The sequence below is a fragment of the Xenopus laevis genome, chromosome 7S (genome assembly GCF_017654675.1).
Source record: "Xenopus laevis strain J_2021 chromosome 7S, Xenopus_laevis_v10.1, whole genome shotgun sequence".
Taxonomy (NCBI): domain Eukaryota; kingdom Metazoa; phylum Chordata; class Amphibia; order Anura; family Pipidae; genus Xenopus; species Xenopus laevis.
The window spans coordinates 100,389,875-100,408,766 of record NC_054384.1 but is presented as its reverse complement, the minus strand read 5'-3'; the positions used below and the strand labels follow the sequence as shown (position 1 = coordinate 100,408,766).

General features: G+C 41.7%; 1 protein-coding gene across 1 annotated transcript; it reads right to left on the bottom strand.

Annotated features, from left to right (window-relative positions):
- Positions 1–9,863: 9,863 nt before the first annotated feature.
- On the bottom strand, positions 9,864–18,531 carry kcnj14.S (potassium inwardly rectifying channel subfamily J member 14 S homeolog). The gene is made up of 2 exons (XM_018228243.2): positions 17,790–18,531; positions 9,864–10,581 (listed from the first exon to the last, which is right to left on the bottom strand). Exons 1-2 carry the CDS (start codon positions 18,519–18,521, stop codon positions 10,012–10,014), a joined length of 1,302 nt encoding a protein of 433 aa, XP_018083732.1. The 5' UTR covers positions 18,522–18,531; the 3' UTR covers positions 9,864–10,011.
- Between the last annotated feature and the right edge of the window lie 361 nt (positions 18,532–18,892).

Below are 18,892 nucleotides of genomic sequence, written 5' to 3'. Positions count from 1 at the left end.
GAATTTTTTTGCCGAAGCGGCGCAAAATCGCCCATCACTACTGTCGAGGTTGCATATAAGTCAATGGGAGAAGTCCCAATGATTTTTTTGATGTGCACTGGGTTTTTGGCAATACCCCCAAGTTTTCGGAGTTGTCGGGCAAAATTCAGAGTTTTCAGGTGAAAAACCCGAAAAAATCGTGAAAATCAGATGAAAAATCTGAAAAAAATCGTGAAAATCTGATTTTTTTCGTATTTTTTCCGCAAATAAAATTTTCGGGAAAGTGTATTAATGAATAAGCCCAAAAAACCCGTGCAGATTTGGTCGGAACTTTTTCAGAAAATATTGAGATAAATTCGGACTTTGATAAATAACCCCCTAAATGTTGACTTAAGTTAGTATAAGTTGAGTATATTATTATGCTGGGAAACTATATCAATGAATATGGTTGTTTAGAGAACAAAGCCATATTCTGCCCCATCGTTGTACAAAAGCCGTGATTAGAGCCGTTACTGTTAGGCCAAGGCACTAGGCAGTGGGTGCAGCACTTTTCCCACTATTTTCCAGCACAGAAGATCATTTAAATTGTGTCGAGCCAAGCGGAAAACGTGCACAACAAGTGTTCAGACCAGACGAAGTGCAATACAGTAGATAGGAGTTCCTAAAAAAATAGTTGAAGTCCCAAAAAATGCTGGCGTCTTTTCCTTTTTTCAGGGTGATAGCCTGCAAAAAGAGTGTAAATTTTTTTGGGGGTAACTTCCCCATGACATTTCCTACCATATGGGACATAAACTGTAAACTGGGCACATGTATAGGGCAATATAACAACTTTATTTTATTAAGCTTTCTCAGGCTTATGTAGTGTAATGTATTTGCTGCAACATATACGTCCATTCGACTTTAACTTCCCGCCGTATTCTAGTGAATTTTAGTGAATTAGCGTTGTCCTGGCGAATCTACGCCTTGCGCTGTGATCAAAGCCGTCGCTGGCGAATTTTCGGAGGTTAGTGAATTTGCCCCATAGACTCCATTTTAATCAGACAATTCAAAATTTTAAAACATATTTACTTCTCTGGTCCCAATCATTCTGGAAAACAGGTTCCATACCTGTATCCCCACAACTTCTTTCTAGCTTTGGATATACCATAGTTATTATGCTGGAAGACAGGTCAAAGATCCATTGCTATAGGATCTCCAAACTGGCCTTTTAGCCTTGGTGCAGAATGTGCACCTGGGGCCCCTTCCCTCTGGAATCTTCTCCAGCATTGTGCATGCCATTTCACCCTCTCCAGTGGAGCATGCATTCTAAGGTCTAGCCGCCTTGTGCAGATGTTAGTTAGTAATAGTTAGTCTTTCTGCCTCGTATGGGTTTTTGCTCATATGACATCAAGTACCTTTCAATAGACACCTCTCTGATTAGTCAGAAGAATTTGTTCCGTCACCTTAGATCATGTTGTACGCTATGCTAGAATGGCTTCTGCTCTATTATTAGCCGTCTCACAGAGAAAGAACTCTAGGGGAGAAGTGTTTGCTCTCCAAGGGACTTCTGGTGGGTGCTAGTTTTAGAACAGTGGTCCAGAGAATATCATCAGACGTCCTGAAATAAACACTGTGTACGAGTGGCGTTGAAATGTCTTCACACCCTTTGCGTAATGAACTTATCATTCCTTATCATAAACCACTCGTCAGCTAATTCCATATTCCCTTCCTAATGGCACAAGGCATGCAGAGCACACAGCATGTGAAAATTATGTCCAGTATATTGTGAAATACTTAACTCTTCCTTGAGCTGGTTATGTAGGAACTAATGCCTCTTATTGCATTATCCCCCAACAAATACCCTATGGACTTATTTGGGCTGTAAGAACACACTGATGACTTTGTTGCAGCTCAAATTCTCGCCAGTTTGGCCAATCTTTCCCAAACGAGAATAAAAAACATTGATTTTGCTCAGTTCTACTTACTTCCTCAGGTTCCTAAATTGCTCTTTCTGCATCACTCAATTTTGGTTTGAGATTCTGCCGCATCCCACCAAATTCCACAGGATTCCAGACAAATCCTTAGTGCCACGTGACTTTAATGGAACTAATACTGTATAATGTACAATTGTCGTAATTTTGCCACCTACAGATTGGCTTGTGGGTATAAAAACACTCAGAACTGCCCCTCCTGTGATCTGAAGGGTAAACACCGGGGCTAGACCTCGTTTACTCATGGGTTGATGATTCTTGCTCATAAACGTGGCCGTGAACATTTCCAAGCATTAGTCGCCTGACCAACAGATTACCATTCAGTTCAATAGAGGGGCAAAGACCCTAAAGCACTGAAGAACCATAGGAAATCATTTTTTGGGTTGGGTTTGGGTTAGGTTCAGAATTTTAGTGATACCATAGGATAATGCAGACTACTAGCAGTGACCTACCATCTACACAGTGGCATGGAACTGCATTATTCACACCCTGCAACTAGATTCACCCATGCACGCTTTAAAAATTTCAACAACTTCTCCAGCAAAAATTTTTTTCCAAAAACTAAACATTAAAACAATTTGGAATTGATTAAATGGACCCACCCCAGAAACACGGTAGTAGGGGTAGAAAGCATCCCAAAAAGATGGAAGTAAAGTGGTTTTATTGGCTTACACCAGGGAGCAGGACACTCCAAACAATTGCACATGGTTATGTCATTTGTCTCCTCAACCCAACATATTCCAAGTATTTTAACTGCATCAGGTGCCGAGGGCAGAATAAGCAATAACATTCTGTTAATATGGGTTCCTGGGGCAAAATCTGTACAATTTTAACTCTCTTGCCTAATTCTTTAAGGCAAAGAAAAAGAAAAGGCCAGGGCATGATTCCCACTCCAGTCAGAAAAGGGATCCCACTGAGCAGGGGGAAGAACCCAGTAGAATTGTGGTGCTACAATAGCAGCCTATCATGCTGGCTTCCAATTAAATATACTACAGGTATAGGAGCCATTATCTGGAATTCATTAGGGTAGGATTATGCGATTGGAGTTGACACTTCGCGATGCGACTGTCGGATGAAAACGCAGTTTAGACCTGGGGTTTTCTGAATAGGAGTTATTTCTCTAATTTGGATCAGCCTACCACAAGCTTCAAAAAAATCACCAATTTAGGGATTTTCACTAAGAGTTGTGCTGTTCATTTCACATTTTTCTGAATCACATTAGAATTTTTCACTGAGGCGTTGGAGAATTACTCTCAGAAACGTCAACCTCCAGGGTACTGGATTACTCCTTCAGTTATGCCTCCAACCATGCCCTGTTACATCCAAACATGCCCCTTGCTTGCCCTTGGGTATAAATATGGGTAACACTTGACAGGTCTGGATCCTGTTGACATACAAGCTATTTTTTAGGTTGGAGAGCATATGGTTGCAGATATCCCGTCTGTCCAAGAAGCAAAAACAAACAATTCAGGCAGTCATCAGCATGGCACATTATGGGCCTCTGTGTAGAACAACTCAACAATGCTATATTAGACTTAATTGACTTTTTATTCTCATTCCCAAACTTATCTCACTTTCGCAATTACAACCTGGCACACAGTCTACCGGCCAAAACTTCCTTGTGTTGGTTTTAAGCAAGTGCGGGTAACTAGCTTAGAGGGCACTCTGTACCGGAGCTCAGAATAATAAGGCTGCAGATTGTCTTTGGGAATCGGTGAAATGTTTTGACGTTAAGCAGATGGGATTAGTGATTGAAACTGTGTCGTTTTAATCTCTATTCCTCCAGCTGGAAAGCCAATCTGCTCCTCTGACCTTGAGGCCTCTCACCGCCTTTGCCTTTGCTGACAGCAGGGTATGGCTCCAGCAGCACAACACAAATAGGCAGATGTTGCAGAGAAAGAAAGGTAGCATCCAGGGGTACTACTGTACCGGGTCCAGGCCTAAAGTGGGGCCTGGCTGTGCTGCACTTTTCAAATAGCCAGGCCCCCCCTGACAGCGCCAAAGACGTGCCCGCAGTCTTCCATAGTCCCGATCTGACAAAGAACCGAAGTCCTGAACAGCCTAAATCCCGAAACGCCAAAGTTGAAGTCTGATAGCCACAAAAAGACCTGAAGACACGAAAGGAGCCGAAGTTGAAGTCCTGCAGCTGCGAAAAGACCTGAAGTCACAAAAGGAGCCCAACTTGAAGTCCCAAAGCCGTCAAAAGACCCAAAGTCACGAAAGGAGTTGAATTGGAGTCCCGAAGTGACAAAAACACCTGAAGTCACGAAAGGAGCCGAACTCGAAGTCCCGAAGCCGTGAAAAGACCCTAAAGTCACAAAATGAGCCGACATTGAAGTCCCAAAGCTGCAAAAACAACCGAAATCACAAAAGGAGCCGAAATTGAAGTCCCTAATCTGTGAAAAGACCCACAGTCACAATAGGAGCTGAAATTAAACTCCTGAAGTGACAAAAACACCGAAGTCACAAAAGGAGCCAAACTTGAAGTCCCAAAGCCATGAAAAGACCCAAAGTCGCGAAATGAGCCGAAATTGAAGTCCCAAATTGACGCAAAGACCCAAAGTCACGAAAGGAGTCGTAATTAAAGTCCCAAAGTCACGTAAAGACCCGAAGTCACGAAAGGAACTGAACTTGAAGTCCTGAAGGCACGAGTTCAGTTCTACTGAACACCAATGTGTGTTTGTTTATTTTATTATTCCCCTGGCCACCAATGTATTATTTTAATACTCTATAGGCCCCTGCCACCAATGTTTTTTTTTTTTTTTTAATATTCTCTGGGGCCTGAATGTTTCTTTTTAACTTGTAAGAGGGGGCGCTGGCACCAATGTATTTTTAAAAAACTTTTATGGGGGGCCCTGGCGTCAACATTTTTTTTTACATATGGGGCCAACAATGATTTTTAAAAACTTTTATGGAGGGCCCAAAAAAATTATAAAAAAAAAAACATTTATGGAGGTCCCTGGTGCCATAGTTTTTTTTTTTAACTTGTAAGGGGGCCCTGACCATCAATGGCTTTTTATAACTTGTGTTTGGGGGGGGTTACTGTTTTTAGCACTGATATCTGTGTTGTCTTTTAACTGTGGTGTGGAGTGGGCGGGATCTGGGGTGGGGCGGGGACCATATGGCCCTGAATGTTTTGTTGTACAGGGCCGCATGATTTCTAATGGCGGCCCTGGTAGCATCTATCAGGTCCCCACCATCTCAATATTGTTCTATCGGTGATACCGCATTTAACTCCTTCTCCAACAAAATTGTTATATATGTATCTGTATCCAGGGGCGATCCTGGCCCCTCTGCCGCCTGAGGCAGCAGCAGTTGCTGCTGCCCCCCCTCCCCCGGAAATTCACTCTTAAAGTACCAGGAGCAGCATTTTTGCTGCCCCTGGTACCTAGTGGGGCGCTGCTGCCTGAGGCGACAGCCTCAACTCACCTCATTGGCGAAGCACCCCTGTCTGTATCTCAGTCAGGCATGGGTCTGTGGACAGGCAACAAAGGCTGGGGCCAGGGAGTCAGATTTTTAAGGGGTGTTAGGCCCCCACAATTCCTTCACCAGGCTAAATACATACAAGGAATTATAGTTCTTGTTTGGCATTTAGTATCTCTTTTTTATCCAAAGGTAGGGATTAAAACCCTTTATTTTTGTAAAATCAGAAAGTTTACTGTTTTATTATCTCTGTGCCTTCTATTTAATAAATACAACAAAATATGATTGTTTTTCCTTGAAAGGTATGCATGCTGGATGGACCTTTGGCCACTTAATCCAATGAACAAGCAAAAAGCTATTACAGTATACTCATGCACTAACTGTAGATTTTAGTATTACAATAGACTTGGATATAATTTGCTTGTCGTAGAAATCATCCAAGCCACTCTTAAAGGAACAGTTCAGTGTAAAAAGAAAACTGGATAGGCTGTGCAAAATAAAAAATGTATCTAATAAAGTTAGTTAGCCAAAAATGTAATATATAAAGGCTGAAGTGACGGGATGTGTAACATAATAGCCAGAACACTATTTCCTGCTTTGCAGCTCTCTAACTCTGAGTTAGTCAGTGACTATAAGGGAGGCCACATGGGACATAACTGTTCAGTGAGTTTGTAATTGATCCTCAGAATCCAGCTCAGATTCAAAAGCAACAGTTGACCCATGTGGCCCCCTCAAGTCTCTTATTGGTTACTGCCTGGTAACCAATCAGTGGAAACCAAGAGAGCTGCAAAGCAGGAAGTAGTGTTCTGGCTATTATGTTACACATCCAGTCACTCCAGCCTTTATACATTACATTTTTGGCTAACTAACTATATTAGATACATTTTTTATTTTGCACAGCCTATTTATTTACCCAGTTTTTATTTTTACACTGAACTATTCCTTTAAAGGCATTAACTGAATCAGCATCACAACATCACCCGGCAGTGCATTCCACAACCTCACTGTCCTGACTGTGAAGAACCCCCTACGTTGCTTCAAATGAAAGTTCTTTTCTTCTAGTCTAAAGAGGTGGCCTCTGGTACGGTGATCCACTTTATGGGTAAAAAGGTCCCCTGCTATTTGTCTATAATGTCCTCTAATGTACTTGTAAAGTGTAACCATGTCCCCTCGCAAGCACCTTTTTTCCAGAAGGGCTGGCCGGGTCAAGACTGTTTTCAAATAAGGAAAACTGGGCAGGATCTCCCCTGATTGACATGGCAATCAACCAAGCGCTGATAGCCATGTGTTAGCCCCACCACATGACGTAGCATGGCCCGCCCGCAAGGTCACTGTGACATCATGGCCCCACCCCCTGCCCGAATAGTGAGCTGCACAAAGGCAGGCCTGGATTTGTAGAAAGGGCCTAAGGCGGCAAGATTTTTGGGGACGGTATGCTGCCCAACCACACCCACATTGGTTCAGAAACAGGAGATACAATAGTTTTTTTAAGATTCCCATGCGCCAATCCCCATTGCTCCCTAAATTTGAGCGAATAAAAGGGGAGCGGACAGGGGTGATAAACGACAGCAGGCCTAGGGGTGCCAGCTATGTAAATCTGGCCCTGCACAAAGGTGGCAACCCTAGTTCCCCTGCTGACGGATGGTTTCCTATTAAATCTGACAGCAGAGGTGGGGGGTCCATCTAGCTTTGCACAGTGACATCACACTCATGCGTGCCGTGATGTCACATCCACTGACATCATGCAAGGGAGCTCATAGGTCCAGCACTCAATATGCTACTGACTTTACTGTATGTGCAACTCTTTAGTGATCCTTTTCTAATCATGGGGCATAACAGTGCACCTCTTAGTGCTTATCTCATGAGCATATTGACTCTGGGAAGAGCAGCGTTAGGGCGGAAAAGACAGTTCCTGATGTGAGCGGAGCCTCCTGGTGCTCCCTAATTTGCACATCTGAATGGATCAAGGCAGGAACCCCCCTGTGCCATCACCCTAAGAGAAAAAAATGGAAAATACTAATCCTCCATACTAACACTACTAATAGAATTATACCCTGTATAACATTATTTACAAAGGGATGGCAAAGAAGAAAGGGAACCGTGTGATTTTTAAATCTTTATTTGCATCATTTCATTTGCACCATAGCAGGGTATGACAGAGAAATATGTTGATCATTTTACACAAGGACTGAACCACTTCCAACACTGCTGAAAATGTAATTTGGCAAAATGTTTGCGGACACAAAAAAAATACAAATGATTTCCTGTATAGTTTCTTGCAATGGATCAGGAGGGTTTGGGCTTCATCTTATCCATATTAGTGCAGATTCCACCCCCCGAACTGGATTCCTACCTGCAACTCTGCATACTTTACACTAGGGATGTACCAGATCCAACATTTGGTTTGGAACCTTAAATGTTTATCCAAACTAACCCTGAACCCTTAGGGGGTTATTTACTAAACTCCGAATGCAAAAATCACGAAAAATTCATGTTTTTTTTGTTATAAAATTGGACTTTTAAAAAAAACACTACTTTTTCGGAATTTATTAAACCCCGAGGATGGAAAAGTCCGAATCGGAAAATCCGGCATCTCAGACCTGTCAACGATGCATATAAGTCAATGGAAGAAGTCCCAGTGATTTTTTGATGTGCGCTGGGTTTCGTGCAATACTCCGAAGTTTTCAGGTGAAAAATTCCGATAAGAATCCGAAAAAATCGTGAAAATCTGATTTTTTTTTTCCCGTAAAGCAAATTTTCGGGAAAATGTAATAATAAATAAGTGTAAAAAACCCGAGCAGATTTGATCAGAGTTTGTAGCAAAAAATACTGAGATAAATTCGGACTTTGATAAATAACCCCCTAGTCATGTAAAGCTTTCAACAACTGAATTTGACACTGTTTTAGTCACAATTGATCCTTTGAATATGCAAATTATGGTTTGGTTCTACAACATATTTAGGATTCACCCAAATCTTATTTAGCCTAACCCAATAATTATGGATTCAGTGCATCCCTATGTTACAGTAAAGTGTAAGGGCCCTGCAGCTTTTTACCATTTGGCCAAAAAAGTCTGAGCATAACCTACCCTCTGTAGAACTGTCTCTGCATATATTCATATTTGGCACTTTAAGCTAAAAATAAAAAAATAAAAAATTGTTGATTTGGGAACGTGACCCAGTTTGATGCTGCTGTTTAATATTTGTAGAATATTGTTTCATATGTTGCAGCTTCAAGGCTTTTCTATTTAGATTGCAGACTCTTGCGTTTTCCTTGCACCTCACTTAGTTCTTTTGGGGAACGTTGCTGCAGGGCCCTGCTTTGATTTCATTGATTTATGTCATCAGAAAATATACAGTACCTCTTCCTGGTTTCTATTATTCTTACTGACATTTACAAGAAAGCAAGTCTGCTTTAAAAACGACTCCACCCAAACCTAATTAAGCTCAAATAACCTTCTTTGTATGAACTTCGCTTTCAGGTCAGTTTTTCATCCATTTCCACTTGCTGCAGACTGCTTACATAGTTATGGGTTAATTGCTAATCAATGCTCGGAATCATAGTTCATAAACAAAAAAAATGACTTGGATTGTAAGAAAACACAGTAAAACCTTCTTTAACATGAACTAACCCTTTAAAGGCGAATGGAAGCTACTGAAGCAATTTATTGCCAATAGATTAGCCACAATAGTGCAAGCAATAACACTATATTTATTCTGCAGAATGCTTTACCATACTTGAGTAAACAGCTCTTGAAGTGTTCTCTGTTTGTTTAGGATAGCAGCTGCCATATTGGTTTGGTGTGACATCACTTCCTGCCTGAGTCTCTTCCTGCTCACTCATAGCTCTGGGCTCAGATTACAGCAGAGAGGAGCAAACTGAGCATGCTCAAGCCCTAGCCCTGGAGGTTTAAGCTGAAAACAGGAAGTCTGATACAGAAGCCCATGAGTACACAATAGAAGGAAAGAAATGCTGTGTTTCTTTTGACAGAGGACTCAGAGCAGCATTACTTTGAGGGTTTACTGGTGTATTTATATAGACCTTTCTGATAAAGCTTAGTTGATTTAAGCCTTTCCTTCTCCATTAAACATGGGTTAAAATCAATATTCTCTATAGCAGTAGCAAAGTATGGAGAAGATATAAGGTGAAGGGGTTTTACACTCTGTACGAGTCGATACTAATGGCATTCGGGTTCGAACCGTTAGCTTATTCGGGTAAACTTTCAGGCTACACTTCATGGAAGTCGTTACAATACTCTCCCAATCAGACAAGAAAATCTAGCCATATTTAGGAGTATTTAAATTACAATTTGCATATTTTATTTCTCAGTAGATATTTATATAAAACATACCTGTGCTGTGGCTTTTTAACCTGAGCCACCAAACAAAAGAAAAGAAATTTGCATAGAAGGAAAGATTTGATCATTTTCAGCAACCTTGCTATCAAGATCACCTGGTTTTAGGAAGATCCTTCATCCCCCAGCTTCATAACTGTTCATGGGAGACCCTTTTGGTGCATTGGCTGCTTAATCCATGTAGTCCCTTTTAACTTGAGTGAGAAATGCATCTTAACGGATGGAAGTGCAAGTTGCAAGTCAGTAGAACCCATCTAATTGAGATTTCTTTCTTCAAGCAGAAGATCATGTCAGTAGTATTTCCTCCAGGGGGATGGGAACTCCAAGCATGCCAAGCTCATGGGACATATTAGGAACAGTTAATATTGTGTCCACAAGGGTAGGGGACACTTCATCGCTAATGCAGTTGAGCGCAACTTCATTCTCGTAACAAAAAGAACTGCGACCCACCAGTGAATATTTCCTCTCTGAAAGTTCTTTAGCGCTGCAAGTGGGCGTGCTGGGTACTTCATATGTGCTGTTAAAGTGGAGGTAATCCACCTCGTAATAATTACGTTTCTCAAAAAGTACTGGTTCGAAGCGACTTCCCCACAAGATCTCAGAGGGAAGATAAGAACTGCGACATTGTGTAGTCATGGCCGTGGCCTCCACCATGCCTTCAAGGATTGCAACCAGCTCAAAGTTAGCTGCCTCCAATTCTTCCTTGCCGATCTCGTATAGAGGGGATTCTTCATCAATCTCATGAACAATGGTTACTGGGGACACCAGGAAGATTCTGTCTGTGCCGCTGTCAAACCCAACATTGATATCAGTGTTATCCAGAGGGAGGTACTCTCCTTCAGGGGTGACACGAGGCTGGTTTAGAAAGTAAGAATGCAGGTCAATATCACAACATTTGAGTAGAAAAAAAATGCATATTTATAGAAATTCTGCATCTAAGGTGGCTTTTTATTGTGTTGTATCCAAAGAACTGGCCTCCTGTGTATAATATAGATCAATAACTATGGAACAGATCAGTAGGCAAAAATATTCTGTTTATTTATGTCAACTTCTGTGGCTTATTCTTAAGGTGGCCATAGACACACAGATCCGATCGTACGAATCGAGGATTCGTACGATTTTCGGATCGTGTGTGGCGTGTCCCGACTTCTTTCGTCCGGCGGAGATCGGTCGTTTGGTCGATCGGTCAGGTTTGATTTTGACCCGACCGATCCCGCCGGAACCCAGGGCACATCGTAATCGGATCGTTCGGCCATGCGGCCGAACAATCAGATTACACCCGATATAGCCATGTTTGTTTAATGGCATATCGGGGAAAGATCCGCTCGTTTGGCGATGTTGCCAAACGAGCAGATCTTTGCATCTATGGCCACCTTTAATCCCTACGCAGTTAATGTTAGAATGTAAAACATGGCCCCAAAAAGAATATCTGGAAGAAGCATATATATCTGACGTAGCTGCTCCTGCACATGTTCCAATTCAGCAGCAAATTGGATCCAGCTTGAACCAAAGAAGGGACAAAATCATGAGGCTTTTGTGGTGTTTACAGGGCCGGAACTAGGGGTAGGCAGAGTAGGCATGTGCCTAGGGCGCAAAGCTAGGGGGGCGCCAGGCACGTACCTTACCTGCCATCTACCCCTAGTCCAGTCCCCTCTCTCCTTGCCATTTTGTGCTTCCGTGCGCTCGTTGAAGCGTGTGAGCGCACTCCCAGCCGGCGCCGTCACCAGCCAGGTTGCCTAGGGCGCCTGGCGGGTCTGACCCGGCTCTGGGTGTTTATACAAAAGGCCTGTAGATGTCACTGTGCTCAAGACCTATACTGTGCATACAGCTTGTGGTGTTAGAGTTGCTTACTGTTGTGTAATGGCTGCGTGAACCTGCTAATAAAGCACTGTTATACTCTACTCATCCTTGACGACCAAAACATAACAAATTGGTGACGAGGTAGCCGAGGATGAGTACAGTATAACAGCGCTTTATTAGCAGGTTCATGCAGCCATTACACAACAGTAAGCAACTCTAACACCACAAGTTGTATAGAAAGTATGCACAGTATAAGTCTTGAGCACAGTGACATCTACAGGCCATGTGTAAACACCACATATTCCCCTTATAGTTGTCCAAATGCTTTGCTACTATAGAGGAACTATGTGTTGTTTATACAAATGGCCTGTAGATTTTACTGTTCTCAAGACATACTGTGCATATTTTCTATACAGCTTGTGGTGTTAGAGTTGCTTACTGTTGTGTAATGGCTGCTTGAACCTGCTAATAAAGCACTGTTATACTCTACTCATCCTCGGCTACCAAAACATAACAGCTTTGTCATGTGATATGTTTGCAACCACTTAAAAAGGAAAATATTTGTACTTTTGCAGCGTACAATAGAGCCAGAGTGTCTCTACAATTAGATGCGGATTGTATTGTGTGTATTTTTATTTATTTAGGGCTCTATATTCCAGCAGCTCTGAAAATCAGAACAATACATTCATCGAACGGACAGGGGGTTAATACACACAATTTGGTAGGATGACGGGAGACTGGGGGAGAGGGCCAAATTTGGGTAACTCCCAAAAATATAGGGGGGTTGCACTCCTGGATCCTAGGTAGTTCTAAAACACAGCCAAAATGAGAGTCACAACGGATACCCACTTGTTAATGTTTGGACTCATAGTGGGATACAGAAGACAGTATAGAAGCCCCTAGTAATTTAAAGGGATGCTGTCATGGGAAAAAAATTCAATCAACAGTGCTGCTCCAGCCGAATTCTGCACTGAAATCAATTTCTCAACAGATTTTTTTATATTTAATTTTGTAATCTGACATGGGGTTAGACATATTTTCTGTTTCCCAGCTGCCCCCAGTCATGTGACTTGTGCTTTGATAAATGTCAGTCACTCTTTACTGCTGTACTGCAAGTTGGAATTATATCACCCCCTCCCTTCCCCCCTGCCCCCCCCCCCACAGCAGCCTAACAACAGAACAATGGGAAGGTAACCAGATAGCAGCTCCCTAACACAAGATAACAGCTGCCTGGTAGATCGAAGAACATCACTCAATAGTAAAATCCAGGTCCCACTGAGACACATTCAGTTACATTGAGTAGGAGAAACAACAGCTGCCAGAAAGCAGTTCCATCCTAAAGTGCTGGCTCTTTCTGAAAGCACATGACCAGGCAAAATGACCTGAGATGCACCTACACACCAATATTACAACTAAATAAATACACTTGCTGGTTCAGGAATGAAATTTTATATTGTAGAGTGAATTATTTGCAGTGTAAACAGCGTAATTTAGAAATAAAAACTACACCATAAAAATCATGCCAGAATGCCTTTGAAGGAGAACTAAAGCCTAAAAATTAATGTGGTTAAAAATGCCATATTTTATATACTGAACTTATTGCTCCAGCCTAAAGTTTCAGCTTGTCAATAGCAGCAATGATCCAGGACTTCAAACTTGTCACAGGGGGTCACCATCTTGGAAAGTGTCTGTGACACTCACATGCTCAGTGGGCTCTGAGCAGCTGTTGAGAAGCTAAACTTAGGGCTCGTCACTAATTATCCAGCAGAAAATCAGCTTCCCCTGTAATATAAGCTGATGCTACAGGTTTGCTGATTATTACTAATCAGCCTTATATTGTGACATTTCTATTCTATGTGTACTGTATATTGTGAGTGGGTCCCTAAGCTCAGTAAGTGACAGCAGCACAGAGCATGTGCAGTGAATTAGCAGAAAAGAAGATGGGGAGCTACTGGGGCATCTTTGGAGACACAGATCTTTACTGCTAAAGGGTTGTGGTTGCCTTGGCTGGTATGGAAGCTTAAAACATAGTGAACAACATTTCTAGCTACTTCTTTAGTTAAGCTTTAGTTCTCCTTAAGGGCTCTTACTCACTGGCGTTCTGACCTGCGCTTCCCTGCGTTCCGTTTTTCGGCGTTCAGCCGCAGGGGAGCGCAGGAATAGACGCATGTCATTATTTGAAATGGGGCTGTACTCACTCAGGCGCGTGTAGGCGCCGAACGCAGGTTGAGACGCAACATGCTGCATTTTTCCTGCGTTCGGCGCCTACACGCGCCTGCGGCTGAACGCCAAAAAACGGAACGCAGGGAAGCGCAGGTCAGAACGCCAGTGAGTAAGAGCCCTTAAACACCATGGCTCTTCTTTGACTGTATCCCATCGCAAATCAGACAAAGCAAGCTGAGATTGGGTGTTTTGGCCCACTCTGAACCAGTAATTTCCACAGGTGTATTTATGACTGTGGAGAAAAAGCCTTCAACTCCCTGTATGTGTGAGAACTGATAGACACAGGATCTGCTTGTCAGCGCACACACAGCAGATATTCGGCATGGAAACCCCATTTATACATTTCTGTAGTGAATTCCAATCTGTGCATCTGTCAGAGATCAAGTGGAGAAATAACTGATTTGCCATTATCCGTAGTGATTAAAGGCTAATGTGTGGGTTAACCGCTATTGAAGGCTCTCTACGAAACTGTAAGGTATGAAAGAAGATTGTTGCTAACAACATATGCAGTTCTGAGAAAGACCAATACGATCTATAAATGTGCACCAGGCATTTTGCAAATTGGGTACTACAGTGATATCATGGGCCACAGTCTTTGTCATTAACTTCGAGTGAAGGATTCGAAGTAAAAAAACTTCAAATTTCGAAGTGTTTTTTGGGCTACTTCGACCATCGAATGGGCTACTTCGACCTTCGACTATGACTTCGAATCGAAGGATTGACTATTCGACCATTCGTTAGTCGAAGTACTGTCTCTTTAAGAAAAAACTTTGACCCCCTAGTTCGCCACCTAAAAGTTACCGAAGTCCATGTTAGCCTATGGGGAAGGTCCCCATAGGCTTTCCAAGTTTTTTCTGATCGAAGGATAATCCTTCGATCGATGGATTTAATCGTTCGATCGAACTATTTGCGCTAAAATCCTTTGACTTTGATATTCGAAGTCGAAGGATTTTAATTCTCAGTCGAATATCGAGGGTTAATTAACCCTCGATATTCGACCCTTGGTGAATTTGCCCCCTAGTATCTGGGTATCAGGAAACCCATTATCCAAAAAGCTCCAAATGACATGAAGGCCATCTCCCATGGACTCCATTTGAAGCAAATAATTCACATTTTTAATAATTATTCTCTATTTTCCTGCAATAATAAAATAGTACCCAACTTCGATATAGACAATTCTTATCGGAGGCAAAACAATCCTATTTATTTAAAATTATATACATTTTTATTATTGCACATTTATGTTCAGATGATTTTTTTAGTAGACATGAAGTATGTCGATTCGGGTTACGGAAATATCTCTTATCTGAAAAAAAAAACTGGTCTAGAGCATTCTGGCTAATAGATCCCATACCTGCACAGCATCATTTTCACAAAAGGAAGCTTTAGTGTTGGACTACACGGACGTTTTCGGTGCGATGTGACGCGCTGCAACAAATCACATGTGACGGAAATAAGATATGCGTCTGCATCCGACAGTTGAGTCGCGACGGCTCAATGATGCGACTTAATCCGATATTTCTATATTGTATCTTATTTCTGTCGCATGCAGGGGCGTAACTATAGAGGAAGCAGACCCTGCGGTTGCAGGGGGGCCCAGGAGTGTAGGGGGCCCAGTGAGGCCCTAATTAATTAGCAATTTTAATATATCTTGGTAAAATAGGCCAACTTATAAATATTTTAGGGCCCTAAATTGAATTTGCTATGGGGCCCAGTAACAATTAGTTACGCCACTGGTCGCATGTGTTTTGTCGCAGTGTGTCGGATCGCGCCGAAAACGGCCGTGTAGTCCTACCCTATGTAGACAACTCACACCGGAGGGGATTGGGGCAGGTGGTTTATGAAAGCTAAATGCTAATAAAAGTCAAGCAAACCATAGTATGTTACTTTAATAGCCTCTGTATTTAAGTTGTGTGTAAGTCGGGTGTATGTAACGCGAGGACTGCCTGTAATCCTATTGAGAAAAATATATTTTAGTGATTACAAATATACATATTTCTCTACCTATACAATAAAAAAAACAAATAATTCCACCAAACCATCACCATTAACTAAATATTTCAGTGTATCTGGTATCATTTGCATTAGAGCTTCCCCAAATACTTGGCTTTTCATGCACTAATCAAGCAACAACAAGGCAAATAGTTAATCATAAATTCAAAGATATATTTCCAGTCAATTCTCAAAGTTAAAAAGTCACTTTTTATTCATCATAAATATTAAAAAAGTAGGCAAACAGACCAACCGATACGGTTGGTCTGTATGCCTACTTTTTTAATATTTATGATGAATAAAAAGTGACTTTTTAACTTTGAGAATTGACTGGAAATATATCTTTGAATTTTTGAATTGAGTGCCCTTTGGAGTTGGGGGCTATATTCCAGCACTTGGCCCTTTTTGACAGGCCTATATAGACTGCAGCAGTTGAGTAGTAAAGTCTTTTGGAAATAGTTAATCATAACTGTGTGTAAAACAAACCCTAATACCCTACATATAGGAAAGAATCAATAAAACATTACCGTCTATATGACGGACATCAAGAGAATGGCAAAGAAAAAAATGATGACCACTAGAGCACAAACAATGAGTTGACTTGACTTGACAGTACTAGTCAATACAGAGTCAGCAAAGCTCCATTGAGTTATAGTAAAGAGCAATCAGGAAATAAATAGTAGAAGGACCCTAAACCATACTTCAATAAATTCCACTGCCATTCTATGTCTGAATTCCTGGGATGCAGTTTATTCTCAGCAGAAGACCTCTTTTATACAGAGGTCTTCTCATATAGGGGTCGAATTTCGAATGAAGAAAACTTCGAAATTCAAATAAAAAAAGACCAACCGAAATATATTTTAAAAAAATCCTAAAAAAATTTTCAGGTGAATAGGCCGTTTTGGTTTGAATTTGAATCGTACGAATCGAAGTAACACAGTCTTCGATCAAATTAGATTCAAAGTTTTTCCAATTGACTCCAAATGGGTTCTAGGAGGTCCCCCATAGGCTAAAACAGCAATTCTGCAGGTTTTAGATGGCGAATGGTCGAAGCAGAAATTTTAAGAGACAGTACATGATAAATTTCGATATTCAAATTTTTGAATTTTTTTCAAACTCAAATCGAATCTGGACTATTCCCTAGTCAAAGTACACAAAAATTAGCTTGAAATTCGGATTTTTTAAATTCCAATTTTCTCTTCGACCTTTGATAAATCTGCCCCTAATTATCCAACATCTTTGGAATGCATTGTGCATCAGCATATTCTGTCACCACCTTCAAGGTTCTCTTCCAGCTACATCTCCTCAACAATCTGCTTTAATTGTCCTAATGAAAATGTTCTCTCTGATCCCAGCAATAGACTATCATGACTCAGGTCCCTACTATTAATGTACAGGTATGGGACCTGGGGTTTTCTGTTATCCAGAATGCTCAGGACCTGGAGTCTTCTGAATAAGGGATCTTTCTGGATCACCATACCTAAATTTGCTTGTTTCTCCTACTCAATGTAACTGAATGTGTCTCAGTGGGACCTGGATTTTACTATTGAGTGCTGTTCTTAGATCTACCAGGCAGCTGTTATCTTGTGTTAGGGAGCTGCTATCTGGTTACCTTCCCATAGTTCTGTTGTTAGGCTTCTGGGGGAAAAGGAGGGGGTGATATCACTCCAACTTGCAGTACAGCAGTAAAGAGTGATTGAAGTTTATCAGAGCACAAGTCACATTACTAAGGGCAGCTGGGAAATCGACAATATGTCTAGCCCCATGTCAGATTTCAAAATTAAATCTAAAGAAACCTCTTTGCTCTTTTGAGAAACGGATTTCAGTGAAGAATTCTGCTGGAGCAGCACTATTAACTGATGCATTTTGGGGAAAAAACATGATTTCCCCTTTAATATGATTGCAAATATAATGAGAGAAAATTATCTCTGCAAAAACATTTCCGTAGACCCTTTTACTATGCTTTTAATTAATAGTGTAGTTCATATAGTAGAATAGTATTCTCTGTTCATAACAAAATAGCCTTGCGCCCTAGAATCGATATTTACCTGAAGAAGCTGCGCTCGGACATGTGCTTCCACCAAGTGGCTCTTGCGAAGGTTTGCAACTCTCCACATGAGGCATAGCTTCTCATCTCTCAATGCAATCACAGCATTTTGCGTGAAAACGAGAGTTTCGTTCCTCTTTTTGGGTTTGGCTATTTTTGCCATGATGGCTCCAATGATGAAAGCATCAATAATACACCCCACAATACACTGGAGGACCACAGTTAACACAGCCATTGGACATTCCTCAGTCACACTTCTGAATCCATAGCCAATAGAAGTCTGTGTTTCTAATGAAAACAGGAAGGCGGCCATAAAACTAGTGACTTGTAAAAAGCAGGGGTCATTGTGCGCCTCCTCAGAGCCAGGTTCGGGTGGTGGTGCCAGGTCCCCGTGCAATGAGGCGATTAACCAAAAAGTAAAACCAAAAATAAGCCACGAGACCACAAATGTAAAGGAGAAAACGAGGAACATCCATCTCCAGCGTATGTCAACACATGTGGTAAATAGGTCTGTTAGGTAGCGTTGGCTTTTCTCACTGAGATTGATAAATTCTACATTGCAATGTCCGTCTTTCTGGACGAAGCGACTGCGCTGGCGAGTAGGCTTCGTATGCATTTTGCCATTGCGGTAGGGGGTAGGCCTCATCGTCTGAGTCAACTGTGATTCCTCCTCCTCGCGGAGAGGGTCAGGGATATCTGTACTGAAGCGACGGATGGCACGTGCTACCCCCATGGCCAGTCCCCCCCGGGGGAGGATGGTGGTGCTACCCAGCTTGGCTATCAGAAGGTGCCAGATAGATGAGAACTTTGGTATCTTGGTAGTTTAAAGGCACAGAGTGTTCATCTTGCAATGCTTTTTGCCAACCCTATACCAACAGAGAAAAAAATTCATGAATAATATTCAAAACTAAATTCTACGCATAATATCAATCCTGATTGGGTGACCATAGCTGCCTGATTAATGATACAATTATTAGCTGCACATAATAATATTCAAAATTTACCATTTTTTTTACACAAAATATGGTTTTGGACAAAATTCCAGTTTCTTTGCATGGGCTACAAGATATTGCTCCTGTAAGCGGTTCCCGAATTACGGGGTTG

What these genes read in the sequence shown, in the direction of transcription:
- kcnj14.S (XM_018228243.2), bottom strand. Translation starts at nt 18,521, where the DNA reads ATGGGGGTAGCACGTGCCATCCGTCGCTTCAGTACAGATATCCCTGAC. An exon ending in TCCGAGCGCAGCTTCTTCAG is followed by an intron (nt 10,582 to 17,789) that starts GTAAATATCGAT and finishes TTTCTAAACCAG; the next exon opens with CCTCGTGTCACCCCTGAAGG.